The sequence below is a fragment of the Pithys albifrons genome, chromosome 28 (genome assembly GCF_047495875.1).
Source record: "Pithys albifrons albifrons isolate INPA30051 chromosome 28, PitAlb_v1, whole genome shotgun sequence".
Taxonomy (NCBI): Eukaryota; Metazoa; Chordata; class Aves; order Passeriformes; family Thamnophilidae; genus Pithys; species Pithys albifrons.
In genome coordinates this window covers 4,232,263-4,246,098 of record NC_092485.1, presented here as the reverse complement: position 1 = coordinate 4,246,098, position 13,836 = coordinate 4,232,263, and the positions used below count along the sequence as shown (strand labels likewise).

Genomic DNA, 13,836 nt, shown 5'->3' with positions numbered 1-13,836 from the left:
GCAATTGCATGAATGTTACAAGATTCCTATTGTGGGTGTTCCTGCATGGAAAACTGGACATCCATAGGAATAAATTCATTTACCCACACAATGTGCCTCCTTGGTGGAGCTGCATCCGCCTCAGTGACTCAAGAACTGAAAATCTCAGATAACAATGGGAGGAAATAACGTACCAAACACTTATGTAAATAAGTCAGAGGCTCCTTAAAGGAAGCAGTGTCAGAAAAGTTCTGCCAACCATTCAATCCTTCTGTGGGTTTGAAGTGTCTTTAGTACTAATATATGTGATAGTAAATATATATATATATATATATATATATAAAGACATAATATAAAGGGTGAATATTCCATGCTGATGTTACCCCTTTGGTCACTGAGAACCTTCTCCAACAGAATCCTTGGGCTGCCAAAGATGATGACATGCTTGAACTGAAGCAACTGACAACTGACTCACTTATAAATAGCTTAGATGGGTGGACTAATTAATGAATTATTGGTGATGACATCTTTGAAGGGCAAGGAATTTCTACACACGAGAAGTGGTTTACAAGCAGCTGGTTCTAAAACTGCCAGAGAATTCTTCCCTGTTACACCTTTTTTCTCCAAATGTTTTGGTAGCTCAGTATCAGAAAAATCCTTTTCTCTGTCAGGCTTCTCCCAAAGTACCCCTTTCTGCACACAATTTTCCATCTGCTGTGTCAGAAGGAGCTGATCTCCACACATATTCACATGTGAGAATGAGACACCCTCTTCTGCAGCCACAATGAAAGGAACTGCCCTGTGGAATAGGAATTAATTCCTAGCTACATTGAGAAGGAAGTCAAGAACAACATTCTAAATAACCCCCGGTTTTATTTCTCATTAAATGCCCTTTTTTATTACTTCCAATTTCAGAAATCAGATGTGAATTCCCGGACATTCAGGGTGTTAAGAAAGCCATTAAAGGAAACACTTACCGCTCTGGGACTAACATCACTCTTGAATGCGACGATGGTTACACCTTGGAGGGCATCAGTCAGACCCAGTGCCAGGAGGATTTCAGCTGGGACCCTCCTGTGCCAGCCTGTAAACTGAGTGAGTCAAATGGGAATGAAGCAAAGACAAACAGAAACTTGCAAATGCATTTTAAACACGCAAAAATCTTCCTTTATTTAAGAAAAGAGTATATAATGGTGTGGAGTGTAAGAAATCAGTCTTACCAGCGAGACACTGGCACAGGTTATCCAGAGTTTAAGAAATCAGTCTTACCAGCAAGACACTGGCACAGGTTGCCCAGAGAAGCTGTGGCTGCCCCATCCCTGGGAGTGTCCAAGGCCAGGTTGGACAGGGCTTGGAGCAACCTGGATTACCAGCAAGACACTGGCACAGGTTGCCCAAAAAGCTGTGGCTGCCCCATCCCTGGCAGTGTCCAAGGCCAGGTTGGACAGGGCTTGGAGCAACCTGGGTTACCAGCAAGACACTGGCACAGGTTGCCCAGAGAAGCTGTGGCTGCCCCATCCCTGGCAGTGTCCAAGGCCAGGTTGGACAGGGCTTGGAGCAACCTGGGATAGTGGAAGATGCCCATGGTAGGGGGGTAGATTGAGATAATCTTTAAGGTCCTTTCCAACCCAAACCATTCTGTGATTCTAAAAGGTGTATTGGTAAAGTGATTAAGGACAGTTGAGAAACTCTGTAATGTTTCAGAAGAGTTTGCTGATTTTTCTTCTTTTCTCTTCCCTCCAGCAGCACACAAGTCTGGCTCAGTAGGCCTTGGTAAGCAGCTCACAAACATATTTGCAGCCAGCTCTTTGGCTTTAGGCAGCAGCCTCAGCAGCACCTTCTGCTTCCTTGGCAGATGCACCTTGTTGTGTCTTTTGTGTGCTTTAAAACCCCCAGTGAGAATAACCCAGGCTCTTCCCTCCCAGGAGTTGCAGCCACAGGAGTCCTGCTGCTCCTGGGGACAGGCATTGTCTGGAAAATCGTTTCTAAGCGGAAGGAAGGGTAAGGCAGAATTCTGGATGTTTAGTCATGTCCTTTGTTGCCAAGTTCCAAGCTTTATATACTTTATACACTTAAAATATTTCCCTGAATGTGCCTGGGTCTGGTCATTTTGTGCCTTCAGCTCACACTTGCAAAAGGTACAACCTGGAATTGATGGTGTGGTTGGGCCATTTTATCTGTTCCTTAAAGGAGACCAACCTGAGTGTTCTTTTACAAAGCAAAACAGTTCACTCTTTTCTTCTTTTTCACTTAGCTATTATCACACATATGAAAATTTCAATAACCAACCCCCTCTGAACCCAGTAAATGAACAGAAAACCTCAGGTCTTCCATAGAAGGTATGGATTTATAGTCCTCAACATAAAATATCAGTTACAGCTGAAATAATGATATTGTCATTTGTTTATATTGTTGACTGCATTGTCTACTTGAATGACTATTTTTCTAACATAATAATTCAAGCAGAAACCTCTTTCCCCTTAATCTTTTGGTAGGATGTTTTCTTTTGCTGAATAAAATAGACAGTTTTAAACATACTGGGTTTTAAAACATCCTATTTTTTTTTCTGACACCACTCTCAATGTGTATCTTTCTTATTCATCTGAATGAAAGGTGTTCACAGGTCAGACTTCAAGACTTCAGACTTCCTTCTGACATAAAGCTACTTCTAAATTTTTACAGATCATGGGAGAACTTATCTTTGAAAAACTACTTTACCAGCAGTAGTGTCAGAAAAGGACACTGAACTGGGCTTTTTTTTTTCTCTGGCTTTCACACTTATTACAAATGCTATTTATACTGACAGGTGAATCTACTTTCTATGGTGAATCTGTTGCAGCCAACAGTGAATTTTCACTGTGTGTTGACAGCACTCTGAGCATAATCAGCCTTGACTATAAAAAGTCTTGGGTTTGGGTCATTTCTTTGAAACAAAGCATTTCCCAGAAATTCCCTCCTCCCTCCCTGAGTGACAATACAATCCCTAGACATCAGTATGGAATCAAGACAAGTCTAATTTTAACACAACAATGTCATCTTCTCCCTAGGCTGGCCATCTGTGCAGCTGCTGACCAGGGACTTGGCTCGTTCTCCACAGCAAGGGCTGCTCAAGTTGAAATTCTGTGGCAAAAAAAGACACTTTGACTGTAACTCTTTCATGCTCCTTCTGCTGCCATTAATTACTGCGAGGATCTAATGAGGCTCAGGCTGCACACAGTGCAGGTGCTGCCCCAGAGGGATTTCTGTGCTCTGCTTTTGACAAAGAACAAATCCTTTATCTGCAAAGCCCAAAAATCTGGATAACCAAGACCCACTACAGCATTCCTGGGTGGGAGTCACAGCATGTTAATTAATGTCTTAATAACAGCTGCTGTATTCACATCTCTGCATTTCCCTCCAGCAAAGCTTACACAGAGTGTTCCTCTATAAATGCTTAACATAATAAAAGCTGAACCTGAGACAAGAATTTGGTGTCTTCTTTTAGGTCTATCTGGATTAAGTCTTGTTTTTGTTGTTATTTTAATGCTCCTCTGCAACATGAAACACACTGAGGGTGTTGCAGAATTTGGAGAACGTCAAGATTATCCTAAATGGGGTTGTTTTAGGATTTTTGTAGACTTTCAAGTCTCATCAGTAAGAAAGGAGAACTAATGAGTGGAACAGGCAGAATCTGCAATCCTTAGTCAAGGCCATTCTGGAACTAACAAGCTTTGAGGATGCAATAAATCAAGATGTTGGTGTGTTTATGTAGACATTGCTAACTTGGCAAAACACTCAAGGTGTGTATATTATATACTTATCACTAGCTCTAAGGAATTTTAACACTAAAAATCATGCCTTTTAATACTAAAAACCAGGCCACAGGTCAGAAAAACTCCTGCACCTGAGCAGGTGGAGATCTTAGATGGGATTACGTAATTTGTGTGGAAATTACTAATCGTAACAGAGGGGCTGGACTTGGCAAAGCAACTGACTTTGTGCGTGTAAATAACGGCGGGGCTCACAAACCACCATGGAACCCTGACTGAAATAAACCCTGAGCCCCTCTCGAGGGGGAATTACTGTCAGGAGGCACCTCTGGGTGTCCCTGAGAACATCTGTGTGTCCCTGAGGCCCCTCTGGGAGTCCCTGAGAACCTCCAGGAGTCCCTGAGGCACCTCCGAATGTCCCTGAGGCCCCTCTGGGAGTCCCTGAGAACCTTCAGGAGTCCATTAGGAACCTCTGAGTGTCCCTGAGAACCTCTGGGTGTTCCTGAGGACCCTGTAAGTGTCCTTAAGGCCCCTCCGAATGTCCCTGAGCCACCTCTGCGTGTCCCTGAGAACCCTCTGCGTGTCCCTGAGAACCCTCTGCGTGTCCCTGAAAAGCCTCCGAATGCCCCTGAGGAGCCCCGAATTTCCCCGCGGCCTCCCCGTGCGTCTCTCAGGGCCGCCATGGCGTTCCCTGCGCAGGGGGCGGTCCCGGCGCTGGGGGCGGTCCCACCCCGCGCATGCGCGCCGGGCCCGCGCTGCGTCTGCGCCGCTGGGAGGGAGCGCAGCGGGCGCGGCCCCGGAGTGCCCATGGCGGCCCCGCTGCACCTGCTGGTTCTTCCCTTGGTTCTGCTGCTGCTGCTGCTGGCGGGGCTCGGCGGAGCTCAGGATCCGGCTCAGGGTGAGGAGCGGGCGCTCGCAGCCCTCGATGCCGTGGTCGGGGAAAGGGGCGCGCTGTGGCGGCCGGGAGGAGGGAAAGGGATCGTGGCGTCCTCGCCGCTCCGGCCCTAAGGGGCTGAGGGACCCCCGAGGATGCTGAGGGGCTCCGGAGGGGACTGAGGGACCCCCGGGGGTGCTGAGAGAGTCTCAAGGGTTGTGAGGGACTCCCTGGGGACTGCTCGGGGAAGGACGAGGAAATGGCTTGGTGGCGGTGGTGGAACCACGAGGTTTTGGGAGGTTTGAATCATGGAACAGTTTGGGTTGGAAGGGACCTTAAAGATAATCTCAGCCCACCCCTGCCACGGGCAGGGACACCTCCCACCAGCCCAGGTTGCTCCAAGCCCCGTCCAACCTGGCCTTGGACACTGCCAGGGATGGGGCAGCCACAGCTTCTCTGGGCACCTGTGCCAGGGCCTGCCCACCCTCCCAGGGCAGGATGTCTCCCTAATATCCAACCTAAACCTCCTTTCTGTCGGTACAAAGCCACTCCTTTTCATCCTGTCGCTCCCTGCCCCTGTAATCAGCCCCTCTCCAGCTCTCTTGGAGAGTTCAGGTGCTGAAAGGGTGAGGGAAAGGTTGTGCTACAGAAACATTTGATGCTAATGGAACCTTGAGCTTGGGGTTTGGTAAATCTCTTTCCTGTTTCGTCAATTTTTAAACAGCAGTAGGAGTAGATTGGAAAAGATTAATAGGTGTCAAATCAGTGGCCCCTCTGTCTTGCAGACTGGGTGATTCAGATACTTATATCTGGATCAGAGGGTCCTGAATGTGTTTGTTGGAGTCCTTTTGTGTGCAGGAATTTAATTCTTCAGCTTTAGTGATCCTTGTGAGTTCCTTTCAACTCTGGATATTCTGTGATTCTGACCAACCCCAGGATGTCCCTGGGTCTGTAGGTCTGTATTGGATTGCAGAGCTGATTTCTGCTTTATGGTCCTTAGACTTGCTTTCCTTTTTCCTTAGTGAAAGAATATGGAAACTATGTTGCATATTTTAATAACATGTTTAATTAATAATGTATTTTCACTATGAGCTGTGTGAGTGGGGCTGCCTGGTGGTTTTTTCCTGCAGCAAACTTTAAGTAGGCATTTCAGTGCTGATGAGTATACAGTGAGTTGAGTTGTGTATTTAACTACCAAAATAAGCAAACAGACAAAGAATAGGATCTGGAAGGAAATGCATTGTCTTGGTAGGATGCTGAAGAACTTGGGAAAACAGTAAGTGACAATAAGTACTAGAGCACATTTGGACATTGGCTGCAACTAAAGTCTAAATTTTAAAATGGAAACTAATGAAATATGCAAATATCTCGAGCTTTTAAGAATATCACCTCTTGGTTTACCAGTAAATCCTTAAAACCTGTGGAATTCCCCTGGCTGCTGTGCTGTGTGTTTCTCTTGCCGTTGCTAAGGTTGTGTGTTGTCTTTTCCTTCCCCTCCCAGGCACGTGTGATCCTCCACCCAGGCTGCAATATGCAGAGCTCGAGGAGCAGTTCCAGGGAATGCTGAGCTTTCCTGAGGGAACCCAGGTCTCCTTCCTCTGCCGGCCGGGATACAAGAGGAGTCCTGGAAAATCATTAACTCTTACATGTGGCCCTGACTTACAGTGGTCACCCACAGATGAGTTCTGTACAGGTAATTGTGTGCTTTTTGTACCTTTTTGCTTTTCCCATCGATATTTAACAGTTCTATTTGTTTTGCACGTTGGAATTAGTGTTTTGCAATACTTTAAATGAAGCTTGAAAACCCCTCATGCTGGGGAGAGAGCAGTGTATGCCAAAGGCTTTGGATCTATAATTACAAAGTGTGCATTTTCCTTTCTTCTTTTCCCTCCTCCCCCAGTGAGAAGCTGTAAGCATCCAGAAGGTTTACCAAATGGTTTTGTTCACGTGACAGACCTTACATTTGGTTCAGCTGTTACATTTTCTTGTCAAGAAGGGTAAGTATTTTGGTGAAGTTAATTTATCCTTTTTCTTTCTTTGTTTACACCAGATCTGAACCAAACCAAAATTTTCTCTGAAGGTCCCATTCCACATCTGATTTGAAATCTGAATTCTACCTGGAGCAAATGAACTTACAGCTAAATTTAATTTGATTCCCTGCTTTAATTGCTGTTTGCATCAACCTTTAGCTTTTTAGTGAGATTTAGTGAAAACTGTTACCTCTAATGACTTCTTTTAGTGCTCCTGTGGCAGAGGGAATAAATAAATATTCATCACCCTTCAATATTATATTGACCAATGGCCCATTTGTTTGTGTATAACAAATTAAGTCAAAAGTCCTGAACTCTCCAAGATTTTTCCTTTAGTAACTTTAGGGGATCAGTGTCACATCTTAAACTGGACTTTCATCAGTTTCTTTAGTGATGTGTCATTTGCTTCTGTTTAGTTTTGAGACTGTGAGCAAAATAAACAAATGAAGATCCTTTGCTCATTACAACAAAACCTTGGTGTGTTGTGCCCCCATAATCACAGAACAGTGTTATATAAACCAAATTTTACGTGCTTGTTGGAGAAATGGCAGATTGAGCTTTAACCTCTTTAAACATTTTTACCCATCTAGATACAGATTACGTGGAAAGGACAGTATTTCCTGTGTAATTAAGAATGAAGATGTTGACTGGGATGGTTCACCACCTTTTTGTGAATGTAAGGAAATTACTGCTGTGTTTAATTTTCTATTCAGATGGTGGTAGTTCATCTAAAACCAGCTGTGCCATGAACTTTGCAGTATAAGAAATGATGGTAAAATAGAACTAATTTTTATTTTTAGTTTTTTGTAACAACTTGGAGGAAAATACCAGTTATTGTGGTAATTAGAAGAGGAGGCTCAGAGGTGACCTCAGCACTGTCTGGAACTGCCTGAAGGGAAGTTCTGGCCAGGTGGGGGTTGGTCTCTTCTCCCAGGCACTCAGCAATAGGACAAGGGGGCACGATGGGCTCAAGCTTTGCCAGGGGAAATTGAAGTTGGAGATCAGAAAGAAACTTTACAGAGAGAGTGCTCAGGGATTGGAATGGGCTGCCCAGAGAGGGGGTGGATTCCCCATTCCTGGAGGTTTTTAAGCTGAGCTTGGCCATGGCACTGAGTGCCATGATCTGGTAAAGGGACTGGAGTTGGCCCAAGGGTTGGACTTGATGATCTCAGAGGTCTTTTCCAACCCAATCCATTCTGTGATTCTGTGGATGTGGCACTGAGTGAGAATCCACCATGTCTTGATCCAACCCTACTGTGATCACCAGCCCAGGGCACAGAGTGCCCTGGGCTGGTGATCACAGTGGGGTTGGATCAAGGGTTGGACTTGATGATCTCAGAGCTCTTTTCCAACCCAATCCATTCTATGATTCTGTGATTCTTTGTCATATTAAAGTCAACCTCGTGCCAAAATTGAGATTCTCGTTTACAACCATAGCTTGACTTAGAGTAGCTCTGCCAGATTTTAAGTGAGATTACTTGGAAATCAAGGCTTGCTGTTTCTGAGATGAACCAGCTGACCCAGCAGAATCCTTTCTGAGTGGTGTGTGTGATTAATTTGCAGTGATTCCATGTGACCCCCCTCCCAGCATCGCCAACGGGCGCCACACGGAGGCACCAAACTACGTGTACCAGACTGCAGTGAGCTACTCCTGTGATGATGTTCCCCGGGGCACTGAGCCCTTCTCCCTCATCGGCCCAGACACCATTTACTGCACGTCTGATGAACACTCCAATGGAGTTTGGAGTGGGCCACCTCCACAATGCAAAGGTGGTTGAGATTTTTAATATATTTATTACAATATCTGTCACTTTTTCGGAAGCAGGATGGGGTGGGGAATGGACTCTCCCTATGGAAAAGAAGAAACAAATCATTTGGTACCAGGTTTCATATGGTTTCAATGGAGATCAGATCAGGATGGTGGATACCATCCCTGGTGGATTCCCCATCCCTAGAGGTTTTTAAACTGAGCTTGGCCGTGGCACTGAGTGCCATGATCTGGTAAAGGGACTGGAGTTGGCCCAAGGGTTGGACTTGATAGTCTGGGAGGTCTTTTCCAACCCAATCCATTCTATGATTCTGTGATTCTGTGGATGTGGCATTGAGTGAGAATCTACCATGCCTTGATCCAACCCTACTGTGATCACCATGTCTTGATCCAACCCCACTGTGATCACCATGTCTTGATCCAACCCCACTGTGATCACCATGTCTTGATCCAACCCCACTGTGATCACCATGTCTTGATCCAACCCTACTGTGATCACCATGTCTTGATCCAACCCTACTGTGATCACCATGTCTTGATCCAACCCTACTGTGATCACCATGTCTTGATCCAACCCTACTGTGATCACCATGTCTTGATCCAACCCCACTGTGATCACCATGTCTTGATCCAACCCTACTGTGATCACCATGTCTTGATCCAACCCCACTGTGATCACCATGTCTTGATCCAACCCCACTGTGATCACCATGTCTTGATCCAACCCCACTGTGATCACCATGTCTTGATCCAACCCTACTGTGATCACCATGTCTTGATCCAACCCCACTGTGATCACCATGTCTTGATCCAACCCTACTGTGATCACCATGTCTTGATCCAACCCTACTGTGATCACCATGTCTTGATCCAACCCCACTGTGATCACCAGCCCAGGGCACTCTGTGCCCTGGGCTGGTGATCACAGTAGGGTTGGATCAAGGGTTGGATCAAGGGTTGGACTTGATGATCTCGGAGGTCTTTTCCAACCCAATCCATTCTCTGATTCTATGATACTGGTTCATTATGACAGAATATGGCTAAAATTTAAGTTAAAACTTTAAGAATCCATGTATGAGTCTCTTGTTGTAGAAGTGACAAGGCCAAAGTGGAGGGACTGGGAGGCCATAAATCCTGGGTAGCTGAAGAAAAACTGTAAAGAGCAAGGATGTGGAAGTTAGATTAGGAATAATAAAAAGCTAAGGAAGCATCCTTTTCCTAAAAACACTGTGGAATAAATGCAAAGACCAGCAAGCAGAAAGACAAGTGCAGGAAGAAAATCCAGATGCATGTTGTCTTTTGAACCCTAATCAATATAATTTGTTTTCTGAAAGCCTTACAATGTGCAGGTGTGTGTCTTTTGGAAGTGGAACATTATTATGTCAATTATTACAATTTCTTATTTGACTGTACTGTTACAACTCAGTAACTCAAACCAAGGACCTCTACCTTTAAGAAAATAATGTTTTTATAAAGCCCCTCCAAAAGAACTTGAGGATTGTGAAATATGCAAGTAGGGAAAGGAGGTTGTGTTTGTGGCAATGTTTGTGTTAACAAATGTTTCAGAGCTGTTTTTCTTTTGTCCTTTTCAGTGGTCAAATGTCAAAATCCAAAAGTTAAAAATGGGAAAAAAATATCTGGATTTGGACCTTCTTATAGTTACAAGGACTCAGTCCAGTTTGAGTGTGATCCAGGCTATTTCATGATTGGATCAGATATAATTATCTGTGAAGAAAATAACACCTGGTCTCCTCCAGAACCAACTTGTAAGAAAAGTAAGTCTTACCATAAGATTCCAACTTCTCTTAATTAACCAATATGGATTTCAGAGCTACAACATCATAAGATTGAATTACTTTAATGAATACCTGCAGTGGTATTTCTTTAAGTCTTCTAAAGGGAATATTTATACTCAAAATTGTGGTAAAATTAAACTACTCAGATATGCTGAGCTGTTTTTCTCATGCAAAGACACCGTGTGTTTGTGGAGTGAGTTAATGAGTTCTGAAATAGTTCATTATCAGTACATTTGTTTTTAATTTCATATATTAATTACTGCAGGTGTATGTGATGCTCCAGAGGTCATCAATGGAGTTGTGATTCCCATGAAATCTGCCTATGAAGTACAAGAGTCTGCTCAGATAAGGTGCAATGCTCACTGCTCTTTTCCTGATGGCACTAAAGAGGTGACAGTGATTTGTCAAGGACAGAAGACATGGACATATTTCCCAAACTGTGAATGTGAGTAAAACTCCTAATTGGTAAAATCAGGGGCAGAGTGACAGGTTATCAAATATCTGATGTAGTAATACATATTTTTTCCTTTCTTTCCTTCTTTTATTGTTTTCTTTCCAGGTGGACCTGAAAGTCCTGGTTCCACTCCAGGTACAAGTCCTGGTTCCACTCCAGGTACAAGTCCTGGTTCTACTCCAGGCATAAGTTCTGGTTCCACTCCAGGCATAAGTTCTGGTTCCACTCCAGTCATAAGTTTTGGTAGAGTAGTTGTGGGACAGAAACCCTCCTATGTTGTGGGGGATTGTATTACCATTGAGTGTTACCCGGGGTACACGTTACATGGTGAAGCTGAAATTCGGTATGTGGGAGGAAACCAGTGGACTCCTGAAGTGCCAACCTGCCAGCTGAGTAAGTATGAACTGCAGGAATCTCCACTGGTGTGAAAGTGCATGCAGGAGAAGCTTCAGGGCTCAGGAACAATCTTCTGTATTCAGGAGAAACAGTTTAATGCAACTTCTTTCTTTATAAGAAAAACAGGATGTGCTAAAATCAAAATATAAATCTTTTAAGTTAAGTAAATGTTACAGTGTAGACTGACCTGCTTCAAAGATTGTGTTGACAGCAGTGCTTGATCTACTTGAAATAGCTTTGTGAATATTTTTATAATGATGTTTGAGTAAGAAGCACACACATGTTCCTCTTCTGATACTGATTCCCTCTGTTTTTAGGTGGATATATCATAGCCTGCATCTGTGGTGAGTATTTTCTGAAACCTGAACAAGATACAATGTTGTGTTTTTTATGTGGAAATTTTATTTTTGATTCCTATGACTGCAGTAGTATGATTTTGGACTTTTAGAGCTGCATAATTCAAGAAGAGTTAAGATTGCTTAGCAGTTACAGTTTAATTTAGAGTAAATGTGTATTTTTTCATGTTTGTGAGGTCAGATTTCCAAGTCAGTTGTCCATTGCTTGATCAGTTCCTTAAAATTCAGAGCTTGGGTTTACTGGAAATATGACTCAATTACTCTGCCAGTGAACAAGTGTTTGGTGTATCTTCTGTAATTGCATTTCTTACCCAGTTTTGTATAAACTTGTAAGAAGTTGTGTTAGGGGGTTGTCATTCCTGTTTAATGTTGCTGAGCTGGTGGGGTTTTGCCATTGGTGGTGAACTGAAGAGTTTGGAGTAAAGGATCAAATAATTTATGTGACTTATTTATTAAATAAGTTGAGTTGGGTGTTTCTTTGAGGGGATAAGGGTGGTAGAGACCTGCAGATGAAAGCAATGCTATTCCTGCAAAAGTTCTTGATTTTTTTTTGGAGCTAGAGATGATCTTTATCACTCTAAAACTTTTTTCCAATTCTTCCTAAAGTGGTTGTGGCAGTTGTGGTGCTTCTGGCAGCATTCTGGGCCTACAAGAAATTCTTTTCACAGAATGGGTGAGTAAACTTCCCTTTTTATTACTGTTATTATTGCAAATTTCCAAATGACTGAGCAAAAGCTGTGCTGACATGTGTGAGTTTCTTGAGCTTTATCTGCCCTTTCTTGTTCAAATGCCTGATTGTGTGTGAGCTTCTCACAGCAGCTGATGGGAGCTAAAGCCTAACCACATACCTGACTTTGTGTCTGTTGGTCAGCTAAGCTGCTAATTAACACTTGCACTGATTTCAAGGAAGGAAAACCCCCTTTCTTAAGGTTGTTTTTGGCATTTGTACCAAGGAAAGTACTTTTGTCATCTGCTAAAACCTGTCAGTTTTTACCTCTTCAAACCAGGGGTAGAGTATTGGTTGTGTGAGCTTGTGCTACCAGAAGGTTTTCAGATTTTTTTGTTCCTGCAGCAGCAATGTTGGTGTCCTTATGTTAAAGACCTGCAAAATTAGCTGTAAATATTTGATTCATACATAGGTAATAGTGTTCTTTGTTTTTAATGAGGCATGTAGGATGTTTTGAACTTTCCAGAACAACTGTTTTTTATGTGTGCTTTTTCTTGGAGGGGTTGCAGGAGATTTAAATGCCTCTTTGTGCATTACTTCTTGCTGTAATGTCTGATTTTTATCTTCCTGAAAAACTATTTTGTTGTAGAAGTAGTTTGTAGCCTGCAAAATACTGAAAATTCAGAGCAAGTTAAGGTGGTACCCACGGCCTGTTGGGATAAGCATCTCATAAAAACTGATTTCCTTCTGGCAAAATCTGTTGGAATTTATCTGGAGTAAAGGAAAGGAAGGGATGCTTTAAATGAGTGAACCAGAGGAAATATCCCTGTGGTTCATATTTGTAATGAAGTGCACACAGAATATTGGGAGAACACTGGAGGCAGTTGATGTGCAGTGAGGTTTTAGCCTTAGTACCTTCTGTGCAGGCAGTTCAGTGTCATTGCAGTGCCCAGGGTGACTGTGTGTGCTGTGAGGAATTCAGTGCTCTTGAGCCATTGCTTTTCATCCATGACTTGGATATTCTGCAACCTGGATGGGCCAAAGGAGGGTCTGTGGCATTAATTGCATTAGGGCAGCACTTTGTCTTCATCCGAGGAGAGACTTCTCAGGGCTTAGAAAGGAGGAGGGATCTAAAGCAACATCATAAAAAATTTACAGTGTTATATTTCTGAGTCTTCTGCAGCATTTAAAAGCCTTATTGTGCTTAGTGCTTTTCCTTTATCTTTCTCACTGCAAACATCTTCCTGTTAAACCTCTTTCTTGTCTGAAAACCCTGATCTGATCTCCTTTTATTAAGGCCTCGATCTCCCTGTTTAGTTTTCAGAGTTCCTTTTTGAACTGTTGTGCTTCCACCTCCCACTTGCTGTTTTGTGGCTTCCAATGGCAGCAAATCTTTCCTTGCCCTCTCTCTTGTGTGTTTAATCTGTCAGTTTTATGGGACATTCAATTAGACCTTTTTCCCCTTCTGCTGTTCAGCTCGTACACAGTTGATGAGAGTTGCAAGGAAACATGTATTTTAAAAACTAATGTCCCAGCTGAGATGGAAGACACTGAATACATGACTTAATTGAATCTTTGAAAGGTATATACTTTCCATTTCATTTGGACTTTTGCAGTGAAGCTTAAGTGTCTTTTTATTGTGGTTTGCTTGGAATTTCAGAAGTGTGGAATCCAACTGGCTGTGACCCTTGGCTTCCTACAGCAAAGAATGTCATAATCTTAAATTTATTTGGGGAGAATGGGCTATAATATATGAAGAATTATCAT

At 43.2% G+C, this 13,836-nt stretch overlaps 1 protein-coding gene across 1 annotated transcript in view; it reads left to right on the top strand.

Annotated features, from left to right (window-relative positions):
- CR1 (complement C3b/C4b receptor 1 (Knops blood group)) overlaps positions 1-13,836 on the top strand; it is a 78,011-nt gene that overhangs the window by 60,651 nt on the left and 3,524 nt on the right. Inside the window, exons 67-81 of the mRNA XM_071578424.1 lie at positions 895-1,074; positions 1,723-1,752; positions 1,905-1,980; positions 2,234-2,312; positions 4,278-4,626; positions 6,104-6,295; positions 6,503-6,599; positions 7,223-7,308; positions 8,196-8,402; positions 9,993-10,175; positions 10,462-10,641; positions 10,756-11,043; positions 11,364-11,390; positions 12,009-12,075; positions 13,546-13,651. Coding sequence (XP_071434525.1) covers positions 895-1,074; positions 1,723-1,752; positions 1,905-1,980; positions 2,234-2,312; positions 4,278-4,626; positions 6,104-6,295; positions 6,503-6,599; positions 7,223-7,308; positions 8,196-8,402; positions 9,993-10,175; positions 10,462-10,641; positions 10,756-11,043; positions 11,364-11,390; positions 12,009-12,075; positions 13,546-13,636 — 2,132 coding nt within the window. The 3' untranslated portion in view covers positions 13,637-13,651. The remainder of the gene's footprint in view (positions 1-894; positions 1,075-1,722; positions 1,753-1,904; positions 1,981-2,233; positions 2,313-4,277; positions 4,627-6,103; positions 6,296-6,502; positions 6,600-7,222; positions 7,309-8,195; positions 8,403-9,992; positions 10,176-10,461; positions 10,642-10,755; positions 11,044-11,363; positions 11,391-12,008; positions 12,076-13,545; positions 13,652-13,836) is intronic.